Consider the following 26,049-nt stretch of genomic DNA (forward strand, 5'->3'; position numbering starts at 1 on the left):
GATAGAAAGGCTCGCGGCAAAGGGGGGACGGGCGGCGCAACACGAAAGCCGAGGCAGATAGCGCGCGGCCACGAGACGCCGCAGCCCCGTGGTTTGAACCTGTCGCCGTGCGTCGCGATGTCTTTCGACCCGGAGAGCAAGATCCTGCGCTCGGCGTATTCGCCAATGCCCATCCCCAAGGGGCTCACCTACAGCCGACTCATGGTCAACGCACTGTCCAAGCACGGGGACTCTGTCTGTCAGGTGGGCGCCCGACCGCCTCGTCTCCGCGCGCAGCGAACAAACCAACGCGATTGACGGTATGTGTTCGCAGAGCATGGACAGACTCGCAGATGCGGTATAAATACCTCTATAGGTACCGAAGTCGCGATACGAGGCCAGACGAGGAAAATAGCACTGTACCTGTCGAAACGTTGGCAAAACTTTGTGAAGCTTCAACCTTAGATTTCGCGTTCTTATTTTTTGGAAACATGTTGTTTGAACTCTACTTCTGTTTTATAGGGTCTTGCAGTTGCATGCCGGCGCTTGTGCGAGAATATGCCAAAAAGGCATTTCGAAGAAACAGCTGCGATGTCGTCGTGCATACACTCCCTCCTCTACATATATACACACACGATCCTGCACGCGTTTCTCACGATCTGTGTTCAGTGCACGTAACGAAGTTCTTGAAAAAATTCAAGGCGTAAAATTACATTACATTCCCATTACATTCTCTAGAGCTTACATTTGACAATAGCCACCGAGCGCGTAGCATGTCGTTTCACTGACCACTTATTTCTCCTCGTCTTCATCTGTGTCAAGTGGAGATAGTCGTGCCATACCGTTCGCTTGCTAAGCGCTTATACTTTATCTTAGTTTTTTTGGACAAGAAGTGCAGAAGTCAGTTTCCGGCTCGAATGTCTAGACCTCTTCTACGTCTTATCTATACATGCAAATCGTGTAATCAAGTGTAGCGCGATGCGATCTCATCCGCTCATTCTTTGTCCGCCCTTATGTCGACGAGCTCCAGGCTTACATGTACCCTAAACGCTTCACGCTGCAAACGCTGTACCATAAACACAAACAAGTGTCGCGCGACTAGTCACGCAGCACTTTATTATGTTTTGCAGTTTTTTTTTTCTTTTTTTTTGTTTAGTTTTGGAAAAAAAATCTTTTATGTAGCTCGTATTGAGCAACAGAAAGCTGAATCGGGAATTTTTCAGGATGGTCTATATAGTTTTCTCATTGACACTTATGCTCTGAATATAATATTTGGGAATTATATAATTAGACGAGAAAAAAAAAAAAAACAGTCTGACTTGCTCCAAGCAAAGGCAAACTTTACATTGGTTCTGTCCAGCTAAGTGTCATGCATACTTTAAAATTTTGGCACAAGCTAGGTGGGACACTTGGTATATTGTTATTCGAACTATTCATATAATCTATATAGCGCTGATAAATATTAAATCCCCTTCATGCACGCGCCACCACCACTTTGGCGAAAACGTCTATGGAGGGGCTTAACTAAATATAACGGTCTTAAAAAGCTTTACGCAATGCCTTTTACTTAATTATTTTTTACTAAACAGCGCTTCTTTGTTGAGAGACTGAAGTAAATCACATAAATGTTGGAGCATAATTTCGACAATATTAAATTAAATTGCAGGGTTTAACGCCCAAAAGTGCGTGTTGGGTTCTGAGGGACGCCGTACGTATACAGTTCAGAGGTCCAGATCAATTTTGACTACCTGGTGTACTTTAACGGGCACCTAAATCTATAGTACGCAACCGTTTTCAGCATTTCTCCCCCATTGAAATGCGGCCGCCACGGTCGACAATCGAACCCGCGACCTCGTGCTCGGCAGCAGAACGCCACTGAGCCACAGCAACGGGTATTTTGACAATCTTAATTTTGCGCTAAGGGTGTTAAATAAAACTTCAAATGTATAGGCAAGAAATTAGCTATTTTAAAGTGATGTGTGCATTCCAATGGGGCGAAGAGGAGAGTAAGAAAGAAAAATCACCGATGATTACGATACTCCCTAATGCGAAGTTTGAGCGCAGCTTTTTAATTTCGCGATATATTGAGGCATCGCACCGAGCACCACACCGACTGGCATGCAGACCCTGGACGCGCGCCAGCTATCACCCAGCACGATTTAAAAAAAGAGGAACGGCGTTACGCCAAGCAAACCTAGTGCGTATTGTTTCCAGTGCAGTGGAGTAGCCGCCAGTAATTTTTTCGTTACTGATATTTACGTAGGTAATTGCAATTAATTATCTAACTCGAGAAGTACTGTCCTAATTATCAAAGTGTCAATGAGAAAGTTGTAGAGCAACATGAAAAACTCCCGATACAGCTTTCTGTTGCTCAATACTTGCTACATAAATGCGTTTTTCCGAGTGTGAAAGCTCGCGAATACACGGAAGATTGCCGCGCGACTGGCCACTCGAGGCAATTCTGCGTGTATTCGCGGGCTTCTTTCACCTTTTTTGATTAAATTCTTGTTGCTGATTATTGCCACGTGTTCTCGGCATTGATATGTATCATTTGATATCATTTCCATGTTTGTACGACATCTACAAGTCACCTAGCTAACGCACCGTATTTTTCTGGAAGTGGTTATACAACATAATCAGATCCCAGATACGCCGACCCCGTGTGAAGTCAGCTATGACCTTACCTGTAAAACTTTATGCTACTGGCAGCTGTGCACTGGTGGAGGTTTGGTTGGAGTAGGGACAACAGAGTACATAGCCTGTATGGAATACTAGAAATGATAAGAAATCTCCCATCGCTTGATTCAGGTAGTGGATACTGCGCGCCAGGTCATCTGTGAGGCATATATCGTTCACTTAATTACGCGTTGGGTTTTCCATTACAGCCGCTTCCACTTGCTACCCGCATGGCGTGGGGCTACAGCATTCCTAAGGTGCATATGGGCTTTACGCATCCCTTTCCCGCACGCCATCCCTTTCCCGCCCTTTCTCGCTCACCGCAAGCGACGTACGTGCGGGAGTCAGAGTGCGGTGACATCAAAGCGTGCAGACAGCAAAAGAAAACAGCCTCACTGTTATTTACAGATTGGACACGATACCCATCAAGCTGTTATATTACAGGCGGCAAAGGATGCGAAATGACTGAAGGTATTGGTTGGCAACAACTTTATTGATAGACCTGCAGAGCTTTTGCCGACGCGGCCTTAGGTCTCCCACGTGGGGACGTCGAGGTGTTGCCTCGCCGCCGCCTCGCGGGCCTACTGGACGGCCCAGAGTTGATCGCCGAGGCTGGGGCTGCGCAAGGCAGCGGCCCACCGAGGAGGAAGGGTTCCGGAGTTAGCACCGTGCGGGTTTTCGTTACAGTCCCAGAGCATGTGAGTTAAAGTGGCTATCTCAGTGTGGCAGACCTTGCATATATTTGTCGGGTATGTACCGGGGTAGAGTCAGTGGTATTGTGCCGGGTTAGGGTACGTTAGCGTCTGCAGTTGTCTGAAGGCCACCGCCCGCGCCCTGCCCAGCTTGTCGCTAGGCGGAGAGAACGTTCGGCGGGCCAGGCAGAGGGTCTTGATAATTTCGTTGTAGCTCACCAAGCAGTCTTTGGTGCTGTACGTCCCATGGACGACGGTCGCCCCGGCGCGGTTCGCGAGCTCGCGCGCCTTGGCGTGTGTCGTCTCGTTTCGGTTGCGATGCGTGCCGATACCATGTCCGATACTTCTCCCATGTGCGATGGGAACCATTGGATTCTGGTTTGAAATTCTATCTCCCGCTGGATATGGCGATTGCTCAGGACTTGGGCCGCTCTCCGTGAGATCCATCCTTTGGCGAAGTTTCTGACCGCTTGTCGTGAGTCGCAGAGAACCGTCGTGCACGTCGGATCTGTGAGGGCGACTGCCACCGCCGCTTCCTCCGCTTCTTCTGCGCGCGCGCACGCTACACTTGCCGATATGCGCGTTGTGCCTTTCAAATCAACGACCGGAACCGCGAATCGCTGAAGGTATCACCGTAAAATTTATGGAAGGGGATGAATATACAAAAATGTAATCCGTGCAAACATGCGCGCATGGCGACATTTAGAAGGCAAGTCATGACTTGACGCTTTCTGTGCTGACGTGAGTAGGAACCATGGAGCGACGAAGGCAGTTGTCAAGCTTGCAGACATCAAGTGCAACGCTGTGGAGGCTAGATACTTTTTTTTTTTTGCAGTGGCTGCGTTCGCAATTCGAAATAGTTCATTATTCTTTGAGCGTGGTTGTGTGAAACTGTTTTTATATGGGCTCAGTATTGAAATAAAAAACAAGCTTTAATCATTAGAAAGAAAGAAAAAAACCTATGCTATACGGCTGCTATATAATGCGTTGTTTTCAATCATTTTGCTTTTCATTGTTTTTATTCTCAGGTTTTTTTATTTGCAGCCCGTCGTGGCTGCCTCGCATGTATGCTCACGCAATCAAACGCCGTTGGCGCGCAGCGAAGCATTGACGGAACGCACGGGATCAAATTTCGTGACCAAACTTCTTGCCTACAGCTTCCACAGCATTGCACCTGGTGTTTGAAGCGGAGTATAGTTGGGCGGAATACGCTGTTATCTTTGCATGTATACTGAGGTTTAAGCTAAAGAAGGCGTGCGGTCATCTCGTCGCCGCCACCACCGCCAGCTCCACAACGGCCGCGAAACGATGGACCTAATAGAACTAAACTGTCGTCGGTGACGGCGAAATTCATGTCGTTTTATTTTACAGCGTAAGCTGTTATGGGCTCGTTCCAACAGCCGTTTCGATTCGCGATGATGCCGCCGCCGACGGTGTACGCCACCGTAACCGCTATCGCCGGAAATGCAAAAAAAGCACCCGATTCCCGCCGGGATCGAGCCCGCGCCTGCTAAGTGGAAGCCAGATACTCTACCACTCAGCCACGCAAGCGCTTGCTATCGGGCAGCGGAAAAATGTCCTATAAGGCAAGCGCGCAGGGGCAGACGACCCGAGCCTCCGCCAGTATAGTGACGCCATCTAGTTAAGGCGCCTGCAAACGCAGCGTGCGCAGGCGCAGACGACGAGATGCGATTCAGACGAGGCGCGCAATCAACGCGATCCCGAGCTGCCGAGCCTCCGCCAGTATGGTGGCACCATCTAGTTAAGGTGCCTGCAAACGCAGCGTGCCCGACATGTAAGTTGCAGTTGTAAGGCTTGATCGAGCTCAGCAGACTGCTGTGCAGACACCATTACAAGCCGCAGCTCGCCGTCGACGCCGGGCGGCCAGTTCAGATCGTTCTCGTCAAAACGAGGCGAACAGACTGCCGCGAAAACCCTGTTGTGCGTGGTGCCCAAATTGGAGCTACTCTTGAGCCGCTCCACCAGCTTACGCTGTGACTGTGCTGCGTGTACCGCGCAGGCCTGTGACTTTTCTTCATTCTTCGTCCCCAGTTCGCATGTGATGTGCTTATCAGCGTGGAGCTACATATCACATATCCTACAATTTGATATGTCAGATAATTTTATATCATTTCTTCGTTTATAAACAAAATCTGACTATGTACTATATCATCGTGCTGAATCGAACGAAACAGCAGTGCCGTTACGAAGTCACAAATAACTTCATCATTAGTTATGAAAAGAGTATATCAATCAGTATTTTTTATTGCGATAGTCATTATATGGACACTCCAGGCGAATTTTTAGCCGTTGGCGTCGCCGTGAACTTCCGTATAGTCCAAGTGCGATAAGATCCTACGCGCTCCGCAAGCCGTATGCAACGTGTGCGTGGGCGAGCCGAAAATGATGGTGGCTTGATGCGTGCCCAATTTTTGAGGTCACGTGATAAAGCGCACGCAAAAGGCGGAAGGAGGGGGGGAGGGTTAGCGCGCGTCTCCTCCTGTAGTCCGGCCGCCCTCGCCCTAGGTTGGAGGTAATCTCTGGCAGGTGCAAAGCTTGGGCGAGCCGAAGTTGCTGGCGGCTGCATGTGCGCTGTCTTCGCGCGCACCTAGTACTATAGAGGTCGCGTAATCTCAAGTTTCGGAGACGCGTTAAGGGAGAAGCATCAGAAGCGTTCGCTCCCCTGTTCGCGTTCATCACGACAGCGTTGTGAAAGCGAGTGTTCGTGGTCGAGTGAGATCTGTTCATGTTTGCCTGTGTGCTGATCACACCACGCTTGCTAATTTACTAATAAGCGAATGTTCCCTGTAATTTATACGGCCGATAAAACTGCGACTTTTAAAACTAATTTTCATGTCTCATTGCTCCTTATACCATATATAAGTGAAATGGAGCATCAGGAGGCACGTACTTCCATCCTCTCCAACTGATCCCCTATAGCTAAATCTATCTATCTATCTACTAATGAAGCCGTCGACGTCTTCCCATAGAGGTGTTCTGTCTTTCCATTTCCGCTTCTTTAAGGTAACAAAGCATTAAACGTCTTTTTGTGACAAGCGCGAATAGAGAATACGCAGCAGATTTGTATAATCAGACCAAGATAATTTAGGAATATAGATTGCTTGTTTGATTGTTTGCCTGATTGCATGACTGCTTGCTTCTCGCGCAGATTGGCGCCGTGAGCGGTCGGCGGCAGACATACCGCGAGGTTCTGCAGGCCAGCTACAGGCTGGCATGTAGCCTGCAACGGCTCGGCCTGCAACCGGGCGACTTGGTGGGCGTCCGCTGCGGCCTCATCCTCGAGTTCCTCGTCACCGCGCTCGCGGTCATCCGCGCTGGATGCACGCTGCTGTCGGTCCGCGGCGAGACCATCCGTAAGCGCGCTTGTCCCCGCGGCCAGTGTCTAGCCGGCCGGAGGTATCATTGCCGACACTGTCAAATACCGCCGCAATGTCGAATTCACCAACTTGCCTGCTCTGATTGGCTCGCAGAGTGGCTACGCCCTTCCCGATTTGCTCAAGAAGAAGGCGGAATTTGGCAGCGTCCGGCCAAAAAACCAGCAGCTTCATGTGCTCAGATGCATAGCAATTTCGAGGCCAAAAGTTGATCATACGCAAACAGCGAAAGTAAGGTAACGAAACGCAAGTACTTTCCATGACATGACAGATCGGCGGTATTTTAATAACTGGAATCACATATGGGAAAACCCCACTGCACGCTTAAAAAGTCTGCACCCGTTGGGGATTATCTTGTCCCGCAACAATAATCGTTATCTGCCTTGCTTGCGTTGCCTTTCTTGAAAACTCTACGCTCGCTGCTTTCCTATCAAGAATGCTTTGTCACGCTGATATAACGCGCATGTCGTTAGTGAACTGCAAGTACCAGACGCGCAGCGTTAAAGGAAGGAAAGGTGTGTAAATTGTTTTTGGAGTGAACGTCGCGGTTGTCAATCTGTGAGCGCATGTTAACGCCAGAGGACAATTACGGCATTTCCCTTCTTGGAGGTCTGCATGGCCGTTGCTCTCCTGTCATAAATACGAATTCGCAAGCGCTCCATAGTGTTCCTGGGAGGAAAACGTCGTGCGCATGTAGTGTTAACGAATGGTCATGAGCATCGAAGCCACCTTGCAGTCTCATACGTGACGTCATGGATTGACAATGATTGCTCGGGACTAGTTTACTGTTATCGAAGGGACCAAAGACGGAATGTACCGAGCTCTGAGAGCTTTTTCTGGACAAAAACGACCCAACAGAGGCGCTGAAGTACTTCAAAATCCGTGACGTCATCCTAACGTACTGGCCTATGCTATGCTGCTACATCGGGCCTCACAACGAGCAACTTTTGGGAGGCAACCGAGCGAGCCGGAGCGAGTGCCGAAACGTCGCGATGTCACGCACCCATGTGACCACCTTCTGCGTCATGACGTCACGACACCATAACCTGAGAAACGAAACGGAGACTGGCCGTAGAAAAGCTATTGTATTAAATTATTTAGGGCGCTTTGAGGCTTGTCAAGTATGTTTTCTGGGGTTTCGAGGTCCAGGAGCTTAATTCAATGCAAAAAATGAACAGTCGATCGAAATATGCCAATAATTCCTTTAACGCACGCGTTACAAGTGTCTTTCAAGTGTCTGCAACCTCGCATTTTGCAGGCGAGTTCAAGTACCAGCTCGAAGACTCAAAGCCGTCGTTAGTGTTTGCAGAGCCTGAGCACTGCCCAAAGATGCTCGAGGCTACCAAGGGACTCGGAAACTTCAAGGTACATACGGAAAGCAGAAAGCATTCGTATAGTTACTGTCGCAAGCCAAATATAGTGTCGCGTTGTACAGCCTCCCGCATTTTTAGTTATATCGCGCGAGCGTCCATCACGCGTCATTTTAGCGCCTTTAAGCGGCGATAATCAGCGAGACCGACAGAAGTACTCTCAAGTGCACTAAGCACTCTCCTGTGCAAGAGTCGTCTAATGCGATGTTCCTTTCAGGACGACGTATGGCAGTGTTCTCGCGCGATCTATAGCTAAAAATGCGGGAAGCTGTACTCTTGCCACGTCACGTTATCACCTTTTTGAGCATTGTCCTCCAATGAACGCTGCTAATACATCGAACAGCCCAGGACGACGCTTGTGATATACGCTGCTTTCTGGTATACGATGAAACTTTTGGCCCTTCGCTTTTTATGAAGTCGCTGCTTCAAATTAAAAGCAGAAGATCACTTGTGCGCTGTATGTGCAGTTTTCTCATGTGTAGAAAAAAAAAGATATCAAAACTATAGCACAGGTCAGAGATTATTTAAATTAAGCGATCAGCATGCGCTAGACAATTTATTTTGCGGGAGTGTTCGCTCTTTGAGTTCCCTTTCGAGCGTTCTCGCACTCCTCTTATGCAAATAAGCACATTTGAGAAACGAAGACCAATCAAGAAAGTGTTAGTGTAAGACTGGCATTTCTTTTGCGGCTGAAGAAATTGATTTGAGTGACAACTCAAACTGTGACTCAAACTGTGACAACTAAGCTTAATATATCGAAGAGTCACGTACTTATTTTCACTCAGAAAACAGAATTGCACAAAAGAGAAACATAAATGGAAATATCAAGAAAGTCACTCTAACCGCGAGAAAAGGCTTCATAGAAGCCAAAACGAAACGCGGGTGGCGACGCCGCCTTGGAATTCCCGCACCAGTTAGCCGCGACGTCATTAGTTTGGCGCCGTCTGCTCGGGTCTAGAATGCATCTTTTCTTCAGTAAAGATGAACAACAATGTATTCTAAAGGAGCGAAAGATTCAACTTGGCAAGTTTCGTGAACACTGACCGGGCCACAAGTTCAAATGCGAGAAACTAGTACTTTGAAATCCGTGAGGCCACACTGAAGTATACACTGTCATGTGCTGTAGCCCGCCGTCGGTCCGCGCATGCAGGGCGTCGTGTCGTACGGCGACTGCGAAGGGTGCACGTCGTACGACGAGTTGGTGGCTGAGGGCGAGGCGCTGACTCTGCGCGAGCCGGCACTGGACCCCCGCGAGGCCGTCATGGTGATCACCTACTCGGGCGGTACCACTGGAACGCCCAAGGGCGTCATGCTCACGCATTACAACTTCGTCGCCACTCAGATCATGTGGGATGCGTACGTACCTGAATCGCTCCTACCATTGTGAAAGTCGCTCGCGCGTGGAAAGGTCCGACTCAACCATGTCTTACCGAAACATGCTAAATACGCCGGCCGTCGGCAAGCCATCGAAACTATACGTGGGTTTCCTTTTTTTCTTCTTTTTTTTTTTACATAATACAGATTTTTTATGAAAAGGCTATAAGCGCAGCGAATATGGCGTTTTTGCAGGCGAGTTCCTGGGCGAGGCGTACATACATTGCCGCTACTAACGTGAGCTTCAGAATACTAACAAAAATTATTAACTTTCAGGCAGTCACATTTTAACGCACCCTCATTTTCAACTTGGGCCCGCACTTATTTACGGGGCGTTGCCGTCTGACGAGCAGCGGGATGCGCTCACTCTTAATATTGCTTCGATTTGAGCTTTGGAATTTGATGATGAATATCTCGAATTAGGTGCGACTTTCAAGATCTTTAAAAGAAAGTGGGCATGAAAATGTCACTGTATGCCATCCATATTAGTCATTTAGACAACTGCCCCGAACGCACTAATAAAAGAAAATATTAATTTTTGTTAATTAGTCTTCTGAAGCCCACGTTATTTGCGGCAAACTATGTCCGCCTCGCCTATAGTAATTCGTCTGCAAAAACGCTACGTTCGCTGCGTGCATTACATTTTTTCTATATAAAAGATCTGTATTGTTAAAAAAAAAAAGACGCGCTGTACTCGCACAGTCATTAAGGTGGTGGTCCCACTCCGGCGGCACGAGCCCCCCGTTTTCAGTACTTTTGGACAAACCGTGGCGGCTCTTCTACTTACGATATGAAGTTGTCGTAAATACCATAGAAAGCTTAATTCTTGTAGATTCCAACTATATGTAATATAAAGAAATTGGTTATTGTGATTTAGAAGTAAATGTTCAAGAACCATTAAGCATCAGATACATGGTTTTTCCGAACTGTGTCTCAGTTGTGACCATATTTAGAAGAGACTGCCGCACTTACTGCATTGCGGCTTGCTCTGTAGCTTTAGGACATATTTATCTAGTTCCTAGACGTAGCAAAAAAAAAAAAAAAAATTGAATTTTTACTTTTTGGATAATTTGCTTTTGAAAATTGCCAAATATCGCAATCTTCTGTTGTAAACAGCCCGACAACTACATGCTCAAGGAAGCTAAATTTTGGATAAAGTAGAGTTCAAGGAATTTACATTTAGGACGCAAAATTTCATTAATGTACCTTTATTAGTTTTAAACCGCAGCTTCGTAGCTTTAGTACCTTCCCGCAAAAATGGGCAAAAATAAAACCAGAATTCCAAATATTGCTTAATTTCGGCCGCATTATTAGGAAAACTAATAAAGTTACATGAATGAAATTTTTCGTCCTAAATGTAAATTCCTTGAACTCTACTTTATCCAAAATGTAGCTTCCTTGAGCATGTCGTTGTCAGGCTGTTTACAACAGAAGATTGCGATATTTGGCAATTTTCAAAAGCAAATTATCCAAAAAGTAAAAATTCAATTTTTTTTTTGCTACGTCTAGGAACTAGATAAATATGTCCTAAAGCTACAGAGCAAGCCGCAATGCAGTAAGTGCGGTAGTTCCTTCTAAATATGGTCACAACTGAGACACAGTTCGCAAAAACCATGTATCTGATGCTTGTTCTTGAACATTTATTACTAAATGACATCAATCAGTTTCTTTATATTATATATAGTTGGAATCTACAAGAATTAAGCTTTTTATGGTTTATACGACAACTTCATATCCTAAGTAGAAGAGCCGCCACGGTTGCTCCAAAAGTACTGAAAACGGGGGCTCGTGCCACCGGAGTGGGACCGCCACCTTAAGATGGAGACCTAGGCTGCGATTTTGTAGCGATGTCTTTCCGATGCTAATGCCTTTTCGCGCTTATCGCGCTTTGTCAGTGGTCGGAGCGACGGTCCGCTCACGTTATCAACGGGATCCGCCGGCCGTGAGCGGTGGATGATAAGAATAGAGTAGAATAAGTCATAATGCCTCGCTACGAAATCGCGGCCCTAGGCCGGTATCACGGTGTAAGATATATACTCTTTAGGTGAGGACACTCGCCAGACTCGATCGACCAGATAAAGTAGCAAAGGCGCGCGCCGATCGGCCCGGTGACGGCAGCGGATACCTATCGGCAGTACGACGCAACTTCAACACAGAAAGCTTTTTATTGGTTTAATCTCCCGTTGTTATAGCAACCGGCGGTTCGCGGTAAATCCGAAATGATTGAGTGACGCACGAAAGTAGGTCACCGGGGAGAGGGCATGCGCACGTTCCTTGTCGGCGCACACTCTCGCCTGCGTTCTAACTGGAGTTGCGTCGGTCCGCCGATAGGTATCCGCTGCCGTCACCGCCCCGATAGACGCGCGCCCTTGCTACTTTATCTGGTCGATCGCGCCTAGCAAGCAAGCCGAGAAGTGTCCCCACCTAAAGAGTATATATCTTACACCGTGGCCGGTATTTTGTAGCGATGCGTTATGCTTTATTCTATACTATAGTCTTATCATGCGCCGCTCACGGCCGGCTGATCCCGTTGATAACGTGAGCGGACCATCGCTCTGCCCGCTGGCCAAGCGCGAAAAGCGCGAAAAGGCATTAGCATCGGAAAGGCATCGCAACAAAATACCGGCCCTGGGAACGACGAGGGCTTATATGACCTCTGCCGCGAAACGTGTCCGCCGCAGGAGACGCCCTTTTGCCTCCAATATTACAAATACACCTTTTACAGAAGAAATCTGACTATATACCTACATAGTCAGCTCCACATTTTAGCCATCAAATTCGATTTTCTTTCATGAAAAAAATTGTCGGCGCTATGTATATATGACTGGTTGACACACGAAACAACGGCGCAGGTGGACGGCCGCGCTGCCGGTAGCCAACGCCCGCGTGGTGCGCCCAGTGACGCTGGATTGGATGCCGCCTGTGCACCTGTCGGGCATCGTCACAGTTCTCGGGAACTGCCTTCGGGGCTGCACGCAGGTGCTGCTGTCCTCAACGGAGACTGAGGACATATTTGCTGCCATCGAGAAGTATCGTGTATGTAGTAGATGCCTCTTCCGACGTCATGGCCTTCGTGCACTCCGACGCGTCTCTTGTGCCATCTGCACTTTGCCTATACCGTCTTTATTATATTGGAAGAGAATCAATACCCCAATCGTCAGGGGCGGCGCCAGGATTTTTTTTTTTTTTTCTGTTGGGGTGAGAACATGACTGTGCATTTTCTGCAGAAGGTCATTGTATCGCTTGGCGCTCCACGGTTCTAGAAGGAGGGCGATGGGTTGTCGGCCGCCACACTTTATAGAGCATTTTCTTGTAGAACAGGATATTTTATAACGCGCGTATGAGGTTTCTGCGCGAAGGTTGTCTTGAGCGTTACATACGGTGTTTTTTTCTTAGCTGCACCAAAAAAAAAAAAAAAATGCCTGTGGCAGATAGCACAATTCTAGCCCTTGATCTAAATTACTCGATGATGCGGCCATTACTTCTATGCGAACTCAAAATGCTTAATTGAAAACTAAGAGAATTACGGTAATTAACTTCTTAACCAGTTACTCGACGGCGCATATTTCAATCTGCGAATTGTAGCCGGTGAGTTCGCAAGGCTTATCTACTAGCTTAACGAATTCTCAGCACTGCACCAGTTTCGAGATACTAATTTTCCAAGTGTCCGATGAAATGCATTGACATTACAGAGAAAGCGCTGTTTTATTATTGAAGCACAACAGTAACTGGAACACCAATGCATTTCGTCGGACACTTTGAAAATTAATACTTCGAAACTGGTACGTGCAGTCCTCAGGATTCGTTCCAAGTGGACACGCCTCGCGAACTCACTACTACATGCCATGTTGACCGCTAATAAATGAGGAAGACAGAGAAAGAAAAACACGAAACGACAACACGGAACGACGACACGGGCAACGTTTCGTGTTTTTCTGTCTTCATCTTGTATTAGCGGTCAACATGACATGCTGTAAACACCAATTAGGCCAAACTAAAGTTCTTCTGAATCACTAGCTACAATTCGTACAATATGTGCCGTAAAATAATTAATTGCAAAGTTGATTAGCCTAATTATGTTAATTATTTAATTAAGCATTGATTTCTAGTAGACGTAATTAATGGCCGCCTCATCGAGTAATTTATTTAGATAAAGGGCTAGAATTGTGTCATCTGCCACAGGCAATCTTTAAAATTTTGGTGCAGCTAAAAAAAAAAAGAGAGAAAACTACCCTCTATTTCTGTGTTTAAAATCCAACTTTACAGAGTCAGATGGGAAGGCACGGTAAAAACTGGAATGCGCGGCAACAGAAATCATGCTGAAAAAGAGAGTGAGAGAGAAAGAAGAAAGCCTCCACGGACATCTGGTCCACTTATCCTCCCAAGACCCCTTGTCGAATACATTGCACATTGGCTTCAACATTTTTTTTTTTCGAAATTCACTCGGAAGTGCTTACGCAAAACAATTATTCTGGGTATGAAGCACGGTGCATGTGTTACTGTAAAGAAGTATACTTTACTCCTATTCTTGTCATCTGCTTTCGAGAAATTTGACAAACAATTGATCTAGACTTCTATGTCGTCCCAGACGGCCGAAAGCAACCTTGAGGTGTTTGAAATCACTGAGATTGCGTGAAAATACTGGACGCGGCAGCAACATGGCAATGTACTAGACGTAGTTCCATCTTCATCTCCGCGTTTAAGCAATGAAATGCAGTTTTTACCGTAGCAAACATGAGGAGATGACGCAGAGAGTTGCTTTTTTTAACGTACATGGAGGCGCAGCTTTTGGCATCTAACCGTGGCATATAAATTTTAAAAACTGTTCTTCAGGTTCGTAACATAACAGTAGAAAATAAAAGCCACCTTGAAGTGCGATTATGTTCCATAGTTGTGTTCGGATCTCAGGAGGTTATACGCATGAGAATTCCTCTGCGCTCTGCTGCCCGGCAAAACAGAGCATGCGTGAGGCGGCTGCGAGTGACTACATGCGCATGCACCTCGCCATGTTTGCCAGATAACGCATGTGCCACTGATGCCCACTCGCCTGATGACACTGGCCAACAGTCCTCTGGCTTCCAAGTACAACTTGACCAGCTGGACGAGCGCCGGGCTCGGTGGAGGCGTCCTGCCGACTTCCATAATAGAAGATTTCAAAGAGAAGTTCAAGCTGGACCACCTATACTTCGGTGAGCGTGCGGACGTAGTTTCAGACATACACTCGGTACTGTTCGTTCGCGCAACGTCCACCAATGTCTGCCTCCCGCGGAACACACGCACCTGGACAGTACAATTCAATTCTCTTTATTTACCAGAAAATATTCTGGCTGGACTCCTGGGCTAAAAGCTGCAAGAATACAGCTTAACGGGGCTCAGGAGACCATAGATCATGGCAACAAGTGACAGGTAACAGAATGACAAAATGTAACAGCGTTCTTCACACACCTCCCACCTAATTTTATGCAGGCATTATCAATGCAGTTCCACTTTTTTTTTTTTAACCAAGGAACATCAGTATCAGTAAACGAGCGTACTCTAAAAACATCCAACAAAAGGGCGTATCAAAAGGACGGACCGAGCGTCACGTTATTCAAGGGCAGCCGTATGTGCAGAAGGGCACCGCAGACCATGCACCGCGTCACGCTTGGTGAATCCACCTTTAAGTATTAGAACTAATTCTGCGCAGTTATAATATCACAGTGACCGCAGTCTTAACGCGAAGCTTTTTGCGATCCCTCCCAGCCTGTGCTGACCGTTTCTGCTGCTGCTGTCTTGCCAAATAGCTCACGCACAAAAGAAGAAAAACAAAAAATCGGGGTAGCTTGCACTAGTGGCGCAAGGCTAAAGACACAGCGGAGCTGGTCGGTTCCTAGCTGGTCCTGACTATACGAAGTGATGCTAAGTTATACGAAGTAATGCAGTGATGCTACGAAGTAATGCCAAGTGATATACGAAGTGTGTAAGCATTTCCTCGTGGTCAGTGGCATCGGGGAACGCCTAGCGAAGCACTTGCAATCCGAGCACACGTGTAGGGGAAATGGGGCGAAAGCTATGCACAGTGTGCGGGCGGCGCGCAGCAGACGACACGCCGGGATGACGTCACGGCGCATGCGCAGTAGTACGCAGGTGGTGGTAGCTCGCCCGAGCTACAGTGTACCCGAGCCGCCTGCTGCAGTCACGGACACCGCGAGCGTTGGGCGATAATGTGGGGAAACGGAGAAGCGCGGATGGCGTCGGCAGCACCTCTGCGCGTTGCTTCGTTGGTGCTGCTAAAATTCGTTTCTCTCTCTCTCCCATTTTCTCTCTCCCGAGCATAGCACGCGACGCGCGCACTCTCTCTCTCGCTCTCATTTTCTCTTTCTCTCTCCGGAGCATAGCGCACGACGCTGCGCGAGGTGGTTGCTAGGCAACGCAGTGGCAGGCGGCACACATTACGGCCGGTTTTAACAGCTCCGCTGTTAAATCTAAGTAATAATCGGCCACTGTCATGTGGCCGATTATGGGATCGAATCTCAGCCTCCCAACACAAGAGCCCGATGCTCTAACCATTAGGCCACAATTGCACGCATATACTTCTCGCGTGTCAATGCCAAGTATATAGCTTTTTGAGACGACTGGTGCGTGCGTCACGTAGCACAGCACGAGCGCGCGCGCCAGTTACTATTACACCACAGACGCAGGAATGAAAAAGGCGAATAGTAATAATATACTTTACCACTAGCTGTCTTTTGCGTCGTATATCTTTCTGTCATACACCTCTCCAGTCTTCCCTCGACAATCAAACATCGTCTATTCGGCCTCGTGATATCATTGCGTCAAGGTCCCACCGTATGCATTCACATCAAGCTTCCGTTTGCATTTCGGCATAGCTTGTGAACCGTGTAGGGCGTAAACACTGCATGACAATAAATACAGTTGTCTAGGCATCGTATTTAGTTATAAATCAATTAACCGCTTCACTAAAGAATTCGCTTCACACGGATTATTCCTACATGTGCGTTTAATCAGCATATTTGTTTTTTTAACACGCCCAGGTTATTCCATGACAGAGTTGACCGGTTTCATGACGATGCCCACGACAAACCCAGAATCAATAGGGGCCCCTTTCCCCATGACTGAAATAAAAGTAAGCCGCGTTCTTTCCTATCTTGAAAACCAACGTTCAGCATGCAGCAAGTGCCAGTCACAGAACCAACGCACCCTCCTCAATCTCAGGTCGTCGACATCAACACCAAAGAGTCGCTGGGTCCCAACGAAGACGGCGAGATCTGCGCCCGCGGTCCTCAAGTCATGAAGGGTTACATAAATAACAAGGAAGCAACAGACCAAACGATCGATGCTGACGGCTGGCTGCACACAGGTGCGAACAAGTTTTTGATTTGTTGTGTGCGCGTGCGAGGGGTTTGGTGTCCCTTCGTCAACTCTTAAAGTCCCAAAATGGCACCCATATGCATCATGGGCCGAGCGTATAAGCTTTTCAGGTAGGCGGTTGCTCGCGTCTTGTGCCGCACACGACTTAATATACGTTTATCGGTTTAACTCTAATGTCCAAGGATGGTTAGTGCGCTCACGCCAGGTTTCGTGACACGGCTACCGGTACGCACGGTTATAGGTGTACCCAGAACTACGTCAAGGCTACAGAAATATAGCTTTAGCCCAAAGCAATTACTTCAGAGTGTTCTCAAAAGCATATACGGGAACAAAAAAGAAAACCCACTCGTGGACAGAAGTCTCGCGTGCCCGCTCAGTCACGGCCGCTCGATGAAAAACCGTGTGTTTTTCATCGAGCGGCCGTGGCTCAGTACACGTGTGTTCTGCTGTATCACCAGTGTATCGACGCAGGGGATGTGGGCCACTTCGACGACGACGGCAACGTGTGCGTGGTGGAGCGCGTCAAGGACCTGATTCGCTGCCTGGATGTGCACGTGGCGCCGGCAGAGTTGGAGCAGCTGCTGTTGAGCCACCCGGCTGTCGCCGAGGCGCTCGTCGTGGGCCTCCCACACCCACAGATGGGAGAGGCTCCCAGGGCCTTTGTTGTACTCGCCCAGGGCGTCAGCGCCGACGACGCGCTCGCACAGGAGCTACTCCTGCACGTCTCCGGTGCGTGCATGTTCTGCTCCTGCTTGCAGTGTCGAGAAGCAGGTTTTGATCATGGTCGCCTCGTTTTACTTCCACATTCTACGAGTGTTGTAGTGAAGGCGTTAGGAGTAGTAAACAAGCGCAAAAATTGGAGCACGCTTAAGCTTCGCCTTAAGAGTGGAACACGATAGCGTTATCGGGCCCCGTTCGCATCGCATTTTCCTTTATGAGTAGGCTTCACTGCAGCATAGAACGTGGGAAAGCCAGCTTACAAAGACCAAGCTTACACCGATCCCCTTAAATCCGGCTTCACTTTTAATCAGAAATGCATTGCTGGGAAGACGTTTTTTTTCAGTGGCATTAAAGTCGTCTTATATTAAAATGTGAAGGCCCTAGGACCTTTTCTTATTATTTTATTAATTGTTTCCTATTGCCCCGACGCGCGCGCGTCCAAAACGCGTTAGGCAGGCTAAGTCCCAGGAGGAGGAGGAAACATTATTGAAGACAAGGGGAGGGGGGAGCCAAGATCAGGCAGAGTGGGCTAGGGTTGCATCCAGCTGGCCGCGACCTTCGCCACCCAGTCCATCAGCCCGGCTTGGGTTTGAGGTTTAGCAGATTTTAGTATGGAGTCCCACGCCTCCTGTGAGGGAGCTTGCCGCAGGAGATTTCTTGGGGGAGGATTATTCCTGCACCCCCATAGAATATGATGCTGATCGGCTGGATCTGTGTCGCAATATTTACATTTCGAATCATAGTCGACTTTGGATATTAACAGTTCCTGTTTGCGCCCTGCGGAGATCCGTGGCTTGCATTTTACTAAGGGAAGAGTCCGGTGGTGGATATATCCGCCGGTCCTCCCTTCAAGCGGTGACAATTTCATTGTAGCTGTGACTGGGTGTCGTTCCACCTGGTAGCGGTCCCGGACGCATATTTAGAATATCCAGTAGGTACAACGCATGGCAACCGCAGAGCCACGCTATTGGCTTACACGCCTGCGGGACGCTGTGATGTCACTCCTAGCAACGGCGCCAAGCGACGACTCTCGTTCTCAGTGCTTTATCGCCTGGATGGATGGATGGATGGATGGATGAGGCTGAACCCTTTAAATCGGGCGGTGGCATACGCCACCTAGCCATGGCTATTAACATAATTTGTACTTTGTGGTGGGTGAAATTTCACCCCTGCCTTAATTTTATCCACCAATCAGATAACCTCTGTTTGGTTATTTCTACCCGCTTAAAGTCTATTTTGCCTTCACTGTCCCTAAACCCCAATGCTTTGAAAAAATCAGCCCCGTTGCCTTGCACTGTAGGGTTAAGCCCCTTACAGAAAAGTACGAGGTGTTCAGCCGTTTCCTCTTCTTCTCCACAAGCACAGCACAACGTGTCTATACCTTGGTACTTGACTCGGTACATCTTAGTCCGCAATACTCCCGTCCTGGCTTCAAACAACAAAGAGCTTCCCCTAGAATTATCGTAGATATTTTCTTTGGCAATTTCTTGCTTGAAAGTTCGGTATGTGCCCAGTGCTGATTTCGTCTGCATCCCTGTTTTCCACAGACCCCTCTCTGTTTCCTTAACCTTTTTCTTAACCGCTGTTTCCTGGTTTGCACCCCTCCTGCAGTCCAAATATTTGATTGACAGTTTTCTGGTCAGCTTCCTCCATTTTGTATCAACATTCCTCATGTACAAATAACTGAAAACTCTCCTTGCCCACCGCTTTTCTGCCATCTCTCTCAATCGCTCCTCAAATTCTATCTTGCTGCTGGCTTCCCTGCCCTCGAATGACGTCCATCCCATGTCACCCTGTACCCCCTGATTTGGTGTATTTCCGTGTGCTCCCAGAGCCAGTCTACCTACCCCTCGCTGCTTAGCTTCCAACCTTGCTCGAACCTCTGATCTCATGCACAGGACCGCATTGCCGAAAGTCAAACTAGGGACCATCACCCCTTTCCAAATCCCTCTCACCACTTCGTACCTATTGTAATTCCACAGTGCCCTATTTTTCATCACAGCTGCATTTCTGCTACCTTTAGCCGTCACATATTTTTCATGTTCCGTTAGGTACTCAGCCCCATTGTTTATCCACACTCCAAGATATTTGTACTGGCTCTTCTTCCCCAGCGCCACGGCGGTCATTCTAGCCACGGCTGTGCCGCGGCCGCTCGATCGAGAGGCCATGGCTGTTCCAACGTGTTGCGTTCGGACTGATCGGACTGTTTTCTCCAAGTGTGTTGTTGTTTTTAACCGCTGTACGGACGTGTTCTGCTGCTATACTCGCGGACAACTTTTTGTGGCAATGAAGGGAAAGCTACGGAGACAAAGCGCGCACAAGTGTCACGCCTGTCTTTTTCTTTTATTTCCTCCGGTTGTGCGCACGTGGATGTTCGGGCTGGTTTTTTTTTTTTTTTTTTTTTTTTTCTCGCTCGCTCCAAGTGTTTTGTTTTCAACGGCTGTACGCACGTGTTCTGCGGCTAGTGCTAGGCCTGACTTTTTTTTTTTCTCCGGGTGTGTTCGCATGCGATATTCGGACTGTTTATGCTATTGGCTGCCGGCTGTGGGGACGCCGCCGCGGTGTCAAGCCTAGCAAGCGCTCTCATCACCAGCGCCCTTCGCGTCTCTTGTTGCGCGTCGTGGCTGGGCTTCGCGCTTCGACGCCCTCACGTTTTCTAGAGCGAGACTTTCCGTCCCAACCACCAAAGTGTCCTCGTGCCCTACCGATCGATATAATTGACACCTATTTACGCCGGTGCAGGAGCTTACGCGGCGAGGATCGATGCGTGAAATCCATCCCGACAAGATCGGAACCTGTGAGAATGAGATGTCGTATTCCACCACTACTACTAATGACAAGTAGCGCGACGCCCTCAAAGTGAAGCAAAGCACCCTTGCGATTATTCTGCAGCTTACGTCCTATCAATGAAATTCGACATCGACACGGCATCAAAGCACTGGATATTGTTTTAACCTCTAGGTGCTTTTGCACAAAACGTAATAAACAGTCCTAGAAAGAGCCTATTTTGTTTCGATGTTACGAAGTTCTCTCAATAAATGTTGCAGGTATGTGCCAATTTCTTCACTTTGAAAAGAACTCTCTCGGGTTTTATTTTGTTTTTCGGGTTTTCTCCATGTCGCGATATCCTTAATGTAAGGTACTTTGGAGTTGTTCCAGATGCACAATGTCAGTTTTAGGACGTAAGTGGTGTGCATGTTAAATACTGTTTAAAAAGTGCTTTGCAAAAAGCAATTCCCATTATTCTACAACGGGGCTAAAAATTTTTAAAGGCGAACTGCCATTAATAGCATTGGAAATGGTGCAAGCTAAAAACTGTAATTTAAGAGCACTGCTTTATGTGAATTTTTAAAGCACAGCAATTCGAAATGGTGGACACTGAGTGGGGACACTTTTTTTTAATATACTGGCTGAAACTGCATTATCGGAACACTTTAGTAGATAATACGTGTCATCATCAATAAAGCATCCCTTCTAAATGATTTGGTCTCCACCCTTATTCATAACGTTCCATGTATAGCTTGCTTCTGGCCTGTGAATTGTTCAGAGGGTATATACTGTCGCAATTAGACAATGTTTTCTGCGACCACTACATCACGTCAAAACCAAGCAGGAGAGGGAAACATTTAATTTGTTGCGGTACATACTATACAAACATTACCATATCTAAAAAGCTGTGGGCAATTCTCCACCGCAATAAGGACACAACCATGGCATACAGTTTTCAATTTATACAGTTTCCGTTTTACACAATATACACACAAGGAGTTAGGAGCACAGAATTATTGGGCATGAATTAGAGATAAATCTTGGAGAATAGAATCCATCGAGAAGCGTCATCGACATTCGTGATGTTGGAACGAAGGACTTCAACACCAGCGCATGAATTGACGTGGTCCTTCACGCATTGCATCGCGAAGTGTGTCGACGTCCGACAATCACTGTCCGCAGCGGCTATAGCCGCACAACCGCGTTGGCACAGCCGGTAGTGCAAAACACTCCGGAGAGAGAGATAGAGAAAAAAAGTCAGTCGGAACACTAGCCGCAAAACACGGGCGTACAGGCGTTAAAAAAAAACTGTCCAAATATCACGTGCGCACAGCCGAAAAAAAAAAAAAAAGTCAGGCCTACCACTAGTCACAGAGCACGTGCGTACAGCCGTTAAACACAAAACACTTGGAGAGAGCGAGGGAAAAAAAAAAAAACAGTCCGAACACCAACGTGCGCACAGCCGGAGGAAAAAAAAAAAAAGTCAGGCGTGGCATTTGCCGCAGAACACGTGCGTACAGCGGTTAAAAACAAACCATTTGGAGAAAAACAGTCCGATCAGTCCGAACACAAGTCACGGACGGCCTCGACCGAGCGGCCGTTGGCACATCCGTGTCGCTGGGGAAGAAGAGCCAGGCGATAAAGCACTGAGAACGAGAGTAGTCTCTTGGCGCCGTTGCTAGGAGTGACATCACAGCGTCCCACAGGCGTGTAAGCCAATAGCGTGGCTCTGCGGTTGCCATGCGTTGTACCTACTGCATATTCTAAATATGCGTCCCGGACATGCCTCCACCTCTAGGTTAATTAATTCTCGGGCAGCACGGTGGGTCATTTCGTTCCCGCCATTCCCAGAGTGGGCCAGCATCCAGATAAGCGTAACCTTGCCAGCCGGTTCGCTCAATATTTCGGAGGCTCGTGGGCCCACCGACCCTTGCATGTAACTTCTGATAGCTGACATGGAGTCCTATAATATGAAGCTGTATCGCGATGCTGCTATACCAAGCGCAATCGCGGCTTCCTCGGCTTCGTGAATGGAGCCTGCGCTTATTTTACGTGAGCTCACTGTCTGGCCTTCGTTGTTGTCTACTGCAATTTGACCTGCCGAGGACGCGAGCGCCATCTGGATAGGATTTTTCGCTAGTAACCTACCCGAGCGCGCCGCTGTTGGTATGGTAGAAATGCTAGAAAAGGGGCTTGTATTTGAGTTTCCTCGAAACAGAATTATGTTTTCTCGTACATTCAAATTACAATCCGACGCCATCAGGTCTGTAGGTTGTGGTTAAGTCGTGCTGTACCATTTTCCTGACGGATTTTACTGTGAGCAATTCAATTTTTGTTCACTAACACCTTGCGCACCGCGGAGGGCCTGCGCGGTCGGGGTGGTTCGGGTTTATTTTTTCCGCCATGGACGCCGGCGCTTACGCCGACACCGGATTTTCTGCGACACGGGGCCCGTTAAAACGTATAAGCACCTCGACACGATCACGTATACTTCACGTACCCAAAATACTATTACGCGAAACGTTACCAGGGAGCTCTCAGATTCGTGGCCAATTTCGCACCCACTCCTGGGAATTTGTCTGAACTTGCAGCAGACCCGGAGCTTGTTGATACACTGCGCACCGTCAATGATCGACGCGCTTACCTGAATTAAGGCAGGTGCAAGGAAAGCATTCAGGAGAGAAGGCATAGCTACCTCACATATAAAGAGTAGGTGATGGTTGTATTCTTATGAACGGTGCTAAACTCGGTAACGCAGGGATAGTGTATGCTTAAACACTAAGCTCAGATGTTCTTAATAAAGTCAGTCTATAGCGGCACCCAAGCATGCAATGAAACCCGGTCGAAATGCCGCGATGAGGTGCTGCGATAGAAAGAAAACAAATGCAGAGAACTGTAGAACCGAAGAATCTCGACTGAAAAAGAAAAAAATGGGAAGAAAATTACGCTCTGCACAACAACGGGACTAGATGGAATATTCATGAGGCTATATAATTAGGGAACTAGGCCTAAGTACCAAAGAAACGTTGCTAAAATGGCTAGCAAGTCATACAGGACAAAATATTCACCGACGATTATGATACTCACTACAATCAGATACAACTTAAGTCTGCAGTGAAGCCCCGCCTACGCCCTCATAACTGCCAGCCACTGTTCCTCGGCGAGGCTGCAAATGGTTCGTACTTCAATCTTTCCCCTGTTGCCTAAATAAGGCGGTAACCACAAAAATAAAAATTATAAGCGCGTAATTTATACGTTTTCACTCGTCTATTATAGTGGAACGTACAAGTACGACGCTATTTTGAAAAGGTCGCATGACGATTTTGTTTGCTTCTGTGATTGGCTGGCGGAGTAACACAACCCCCTCGCGATCCGTGTGCCTTTGACGCCAACTTCTGTTTTTTTTTTAAGTTGTATCTTACTATAATACGAAATTTGGGCGCAGCTGTTCAGGTGTCTTGAATTCACGTCATATTTAGGCTAAGAATTTGAATCTGAACGGTAGGGTCTAGCCACTGCATGTAGTAGGGTGCTCTGGGCGGCGGAAACAAGCTGCTCGTGCAGCTTGTTTAGGAGCAGCGGCAGACAACATGGGTGCGCGTGGCTCTCGTCCGTATACTCTAGCGGAGGCGTCGAGGCGAAGTAGCGCATATGCAGTGGGGCGCCGCCTTGGAGCAGTCTTTGTGAAGCACTTCCCTTTCCTCCTCGCGCTCGATCTAATCGCTATCGCCGCCTTTCATCCCCCGCTGCGCTCCGCGTTCGCTCGGTTACGCCGAGGGACGCCGACGCTTAACGCAGGAACGAGCGCCTAAGAGCTGCACTCTAAAAAAAGTCCCTCAATGTTGGCGGCGAAGTAAAATGAGTTTACAAAGGTAATGAATATAAATTCTACATTCCGTCCTGCAGACCGATTACAATATCAACGGTAGTATAGAGGTTAGCAATGCAAGCCATTAGTTTTCAAGTTCGAAACATGAACAGAACGACATACTGCATGGGAGAACTGCAGCATAGTTTCAGAATCGAAGATGCATCGACAACCTGTTTGTAATAACAGTAGCCAAGAAAACAAGCCATTATACAGGTTTTTATTTTTCAGACTGCAGATTTCTTTAAATAAACAGGCTTATATAAGCGCAGCGAACAAAAATTTGTAAAACTGACTTGCCAGCGCTAGTGTTATTGCCTTCGTCATCGCACGTACTTTCGTGCTGCACGAAAACATGTTACTTTGTATACTTTACCTTTGCGACGCTGAACGAGTCGTACGCTGCCTGGGGTATGCAGCTAAAACGACGCGCGAAAATAAGATGAACAAAGGTGTACGAGACCAGCACAAACCTGGCGACTGAGATCGATGTGATCATGGCGGTACGGTACCTGTCCTATTGTATACCGGTTGCACGTAAAACTTATGTCTTAGCAATAAGAAAGCATCAGGGAAAATACACTATTACAATTATTTCTTCCAGAGCAAGTGGAGCATGCGATGCAACTGCACGGCGGACTGGAGTTTGTCTCCGACCTTCCCAAGTCACCGACAGGCCAGTATCTACGCCGGGAACTGCGCTCCAAATTCCTGCGTCAGCATAGAACTGCCTAGTTCGCGCCGACCGTTGCCCGCCAAGGAGACGTTGGCCTGCCACCATCTATATAGTAACGCTGCCAATAAAAGTTTCAATATTCGTACTCAACGCTAGCCAAGCGCTACTTGGACGCTGCGCGACAAAGGAGAGGTCAGAAGCTTCACCTTGAGGCAGTGCTGTATTGCTGTTTTCACTGCGCAAAATCCGGTAACCATACAGGATTTTTTTGTTTTTTTAAGCTGCACCAAAAGTTTAAACATTGCCTGAAATATGCCGATGAAGCGGTCATTACGTCTACGAGAAATCAAAATGCTTAATAGAATTACGTTAATTAACTTTTTAATTATTTTACTGCACATATTTTAATCTACTATTGCAGCTAGTGAGTTCTCAGAATTCTCAGGACTGCACCAGTTTCGGGATATTAATTTTCGAAGTGTCCGACAAAATGCATTGGTGTTCCAGTTACTTTTATGATTCAATGCATAAAACAGCGTTTTCTAAAAAAACTGGAACGCCAACGCATTTTGCCGGACACTTTGAAGCTTAATATCTCGAAAGTGGTGCAGTCCTGAGAAGTCTTCCCTAGTGGATACGCCTTGCGAACTCGCTAGCTACAATTCTTAGATTAAAATAGCCGCAGTAAAATAATTAAAGCTATCTAGCGTAATTATGTCAATTATTCAAATAAGCACTTTGATTTCTTGTATAAGTAACGGCTGCCTGATCGAGTAATTTAGTTCAAGAGTAATTGCGATATCTGCCACAGGCAATTTTCTAAAAATTTGGTGCTGTTAAAAAATACGATGAGTAATTATGAAAAAAAAAAAGTAATGTTCACTTTAGGGCCAAGTGCATTTCGATATATTGTAGGAGGGGGTTCAGAAACAGTTTTTATTATACGACAGCAATTAGACAATCCAGGCGCATTTCCGACGTCATCGTCGGCGTCGCCGTGACGTTCCGTATGTAAATCAAGTGCGATAACATACTGGCCGCGCGCTGTATGCTGTGGCTGCGAGTGAAAGCGTGTGAGGGTGAGCCGAGGATGGTGGCTGGATCTCTTGCGCGCTAGGGAGGAAGGCGGGGAGGAAGCGTGCCGTCTCCCATCGCGCGG

At 47.5% G+C, this 26,049-nt stretch overlaps 1 protein-coding gene across 1 annotated transcript; it reads left to right on the forward strand.

Annotated features, from left to right (window-relative positions):
• LOC119466040 (uncharacterized) lies at window positions 1-25,175 on the forward strand. The gene is made up of 10 exons (XM_037726535.2): window positions 1-243; window positions 6,517-6,721; window positions 8,001-8,107; window positions 9,263-9,468; window positions 12,339-12,522; window positions 14,504-14,675; window positions 16,521-16,612; window positions 16,702-16,846; window positions 17,329-17,586; window positions 24,819-25,175. Exons 1-10 carry the CDS (start codon window positions 118-120, stop codon window positions 24,947-24,949), a joined length of 1,626 nt encoding a protein of 541 aa, XP_037582463.1. The 5' UTR covers window positions 1-117; the 3' UTR covers window positions 24,950-25,175.
• Window positions 25,176-26,049: the final 874 nt, after the last annotated feature.

Source organism: Dermacentor silvarum, chromosome 1 (assembly GCF_013339745.2).
Source record: "Dermacentor silvarum isolate Dsil-2018 chromosome 1, BIME_Dsil_1.4, whole genome shotgun sequence".
Lineage (NCBI taxonomy): Eukaryota > Metazoa > Arthropoda > Arachnida > Ixodida > Ixodidae > Dermacentor > Dermacentor silvarum.

Excerpts from the sequence above, each read along its gene's own strand:
- LOC119466040 (XM_037726535.2), top strand. The coding sequence starts at position 118 with ATGTCTTTCGACCCGGAGAGCAAGATCCTGCGCTCGGCGTATTCGCCA. Across the intron at positions 16,613-16,701 it reads TCCCCATGACTGAAATAAAA|GTCGTCGACATCAACACCAA; the intron begins GTAAGCCGCGTT and ends CCTCAATCTCAG. Across the intron at positions 16,847-17,328 it reads TGACGGCTGGCTGCACACAG|GGGATGTGGGCCACTTCGAC; the intron begins GTGCGAACAAGT and ends GTATCGACGCAG.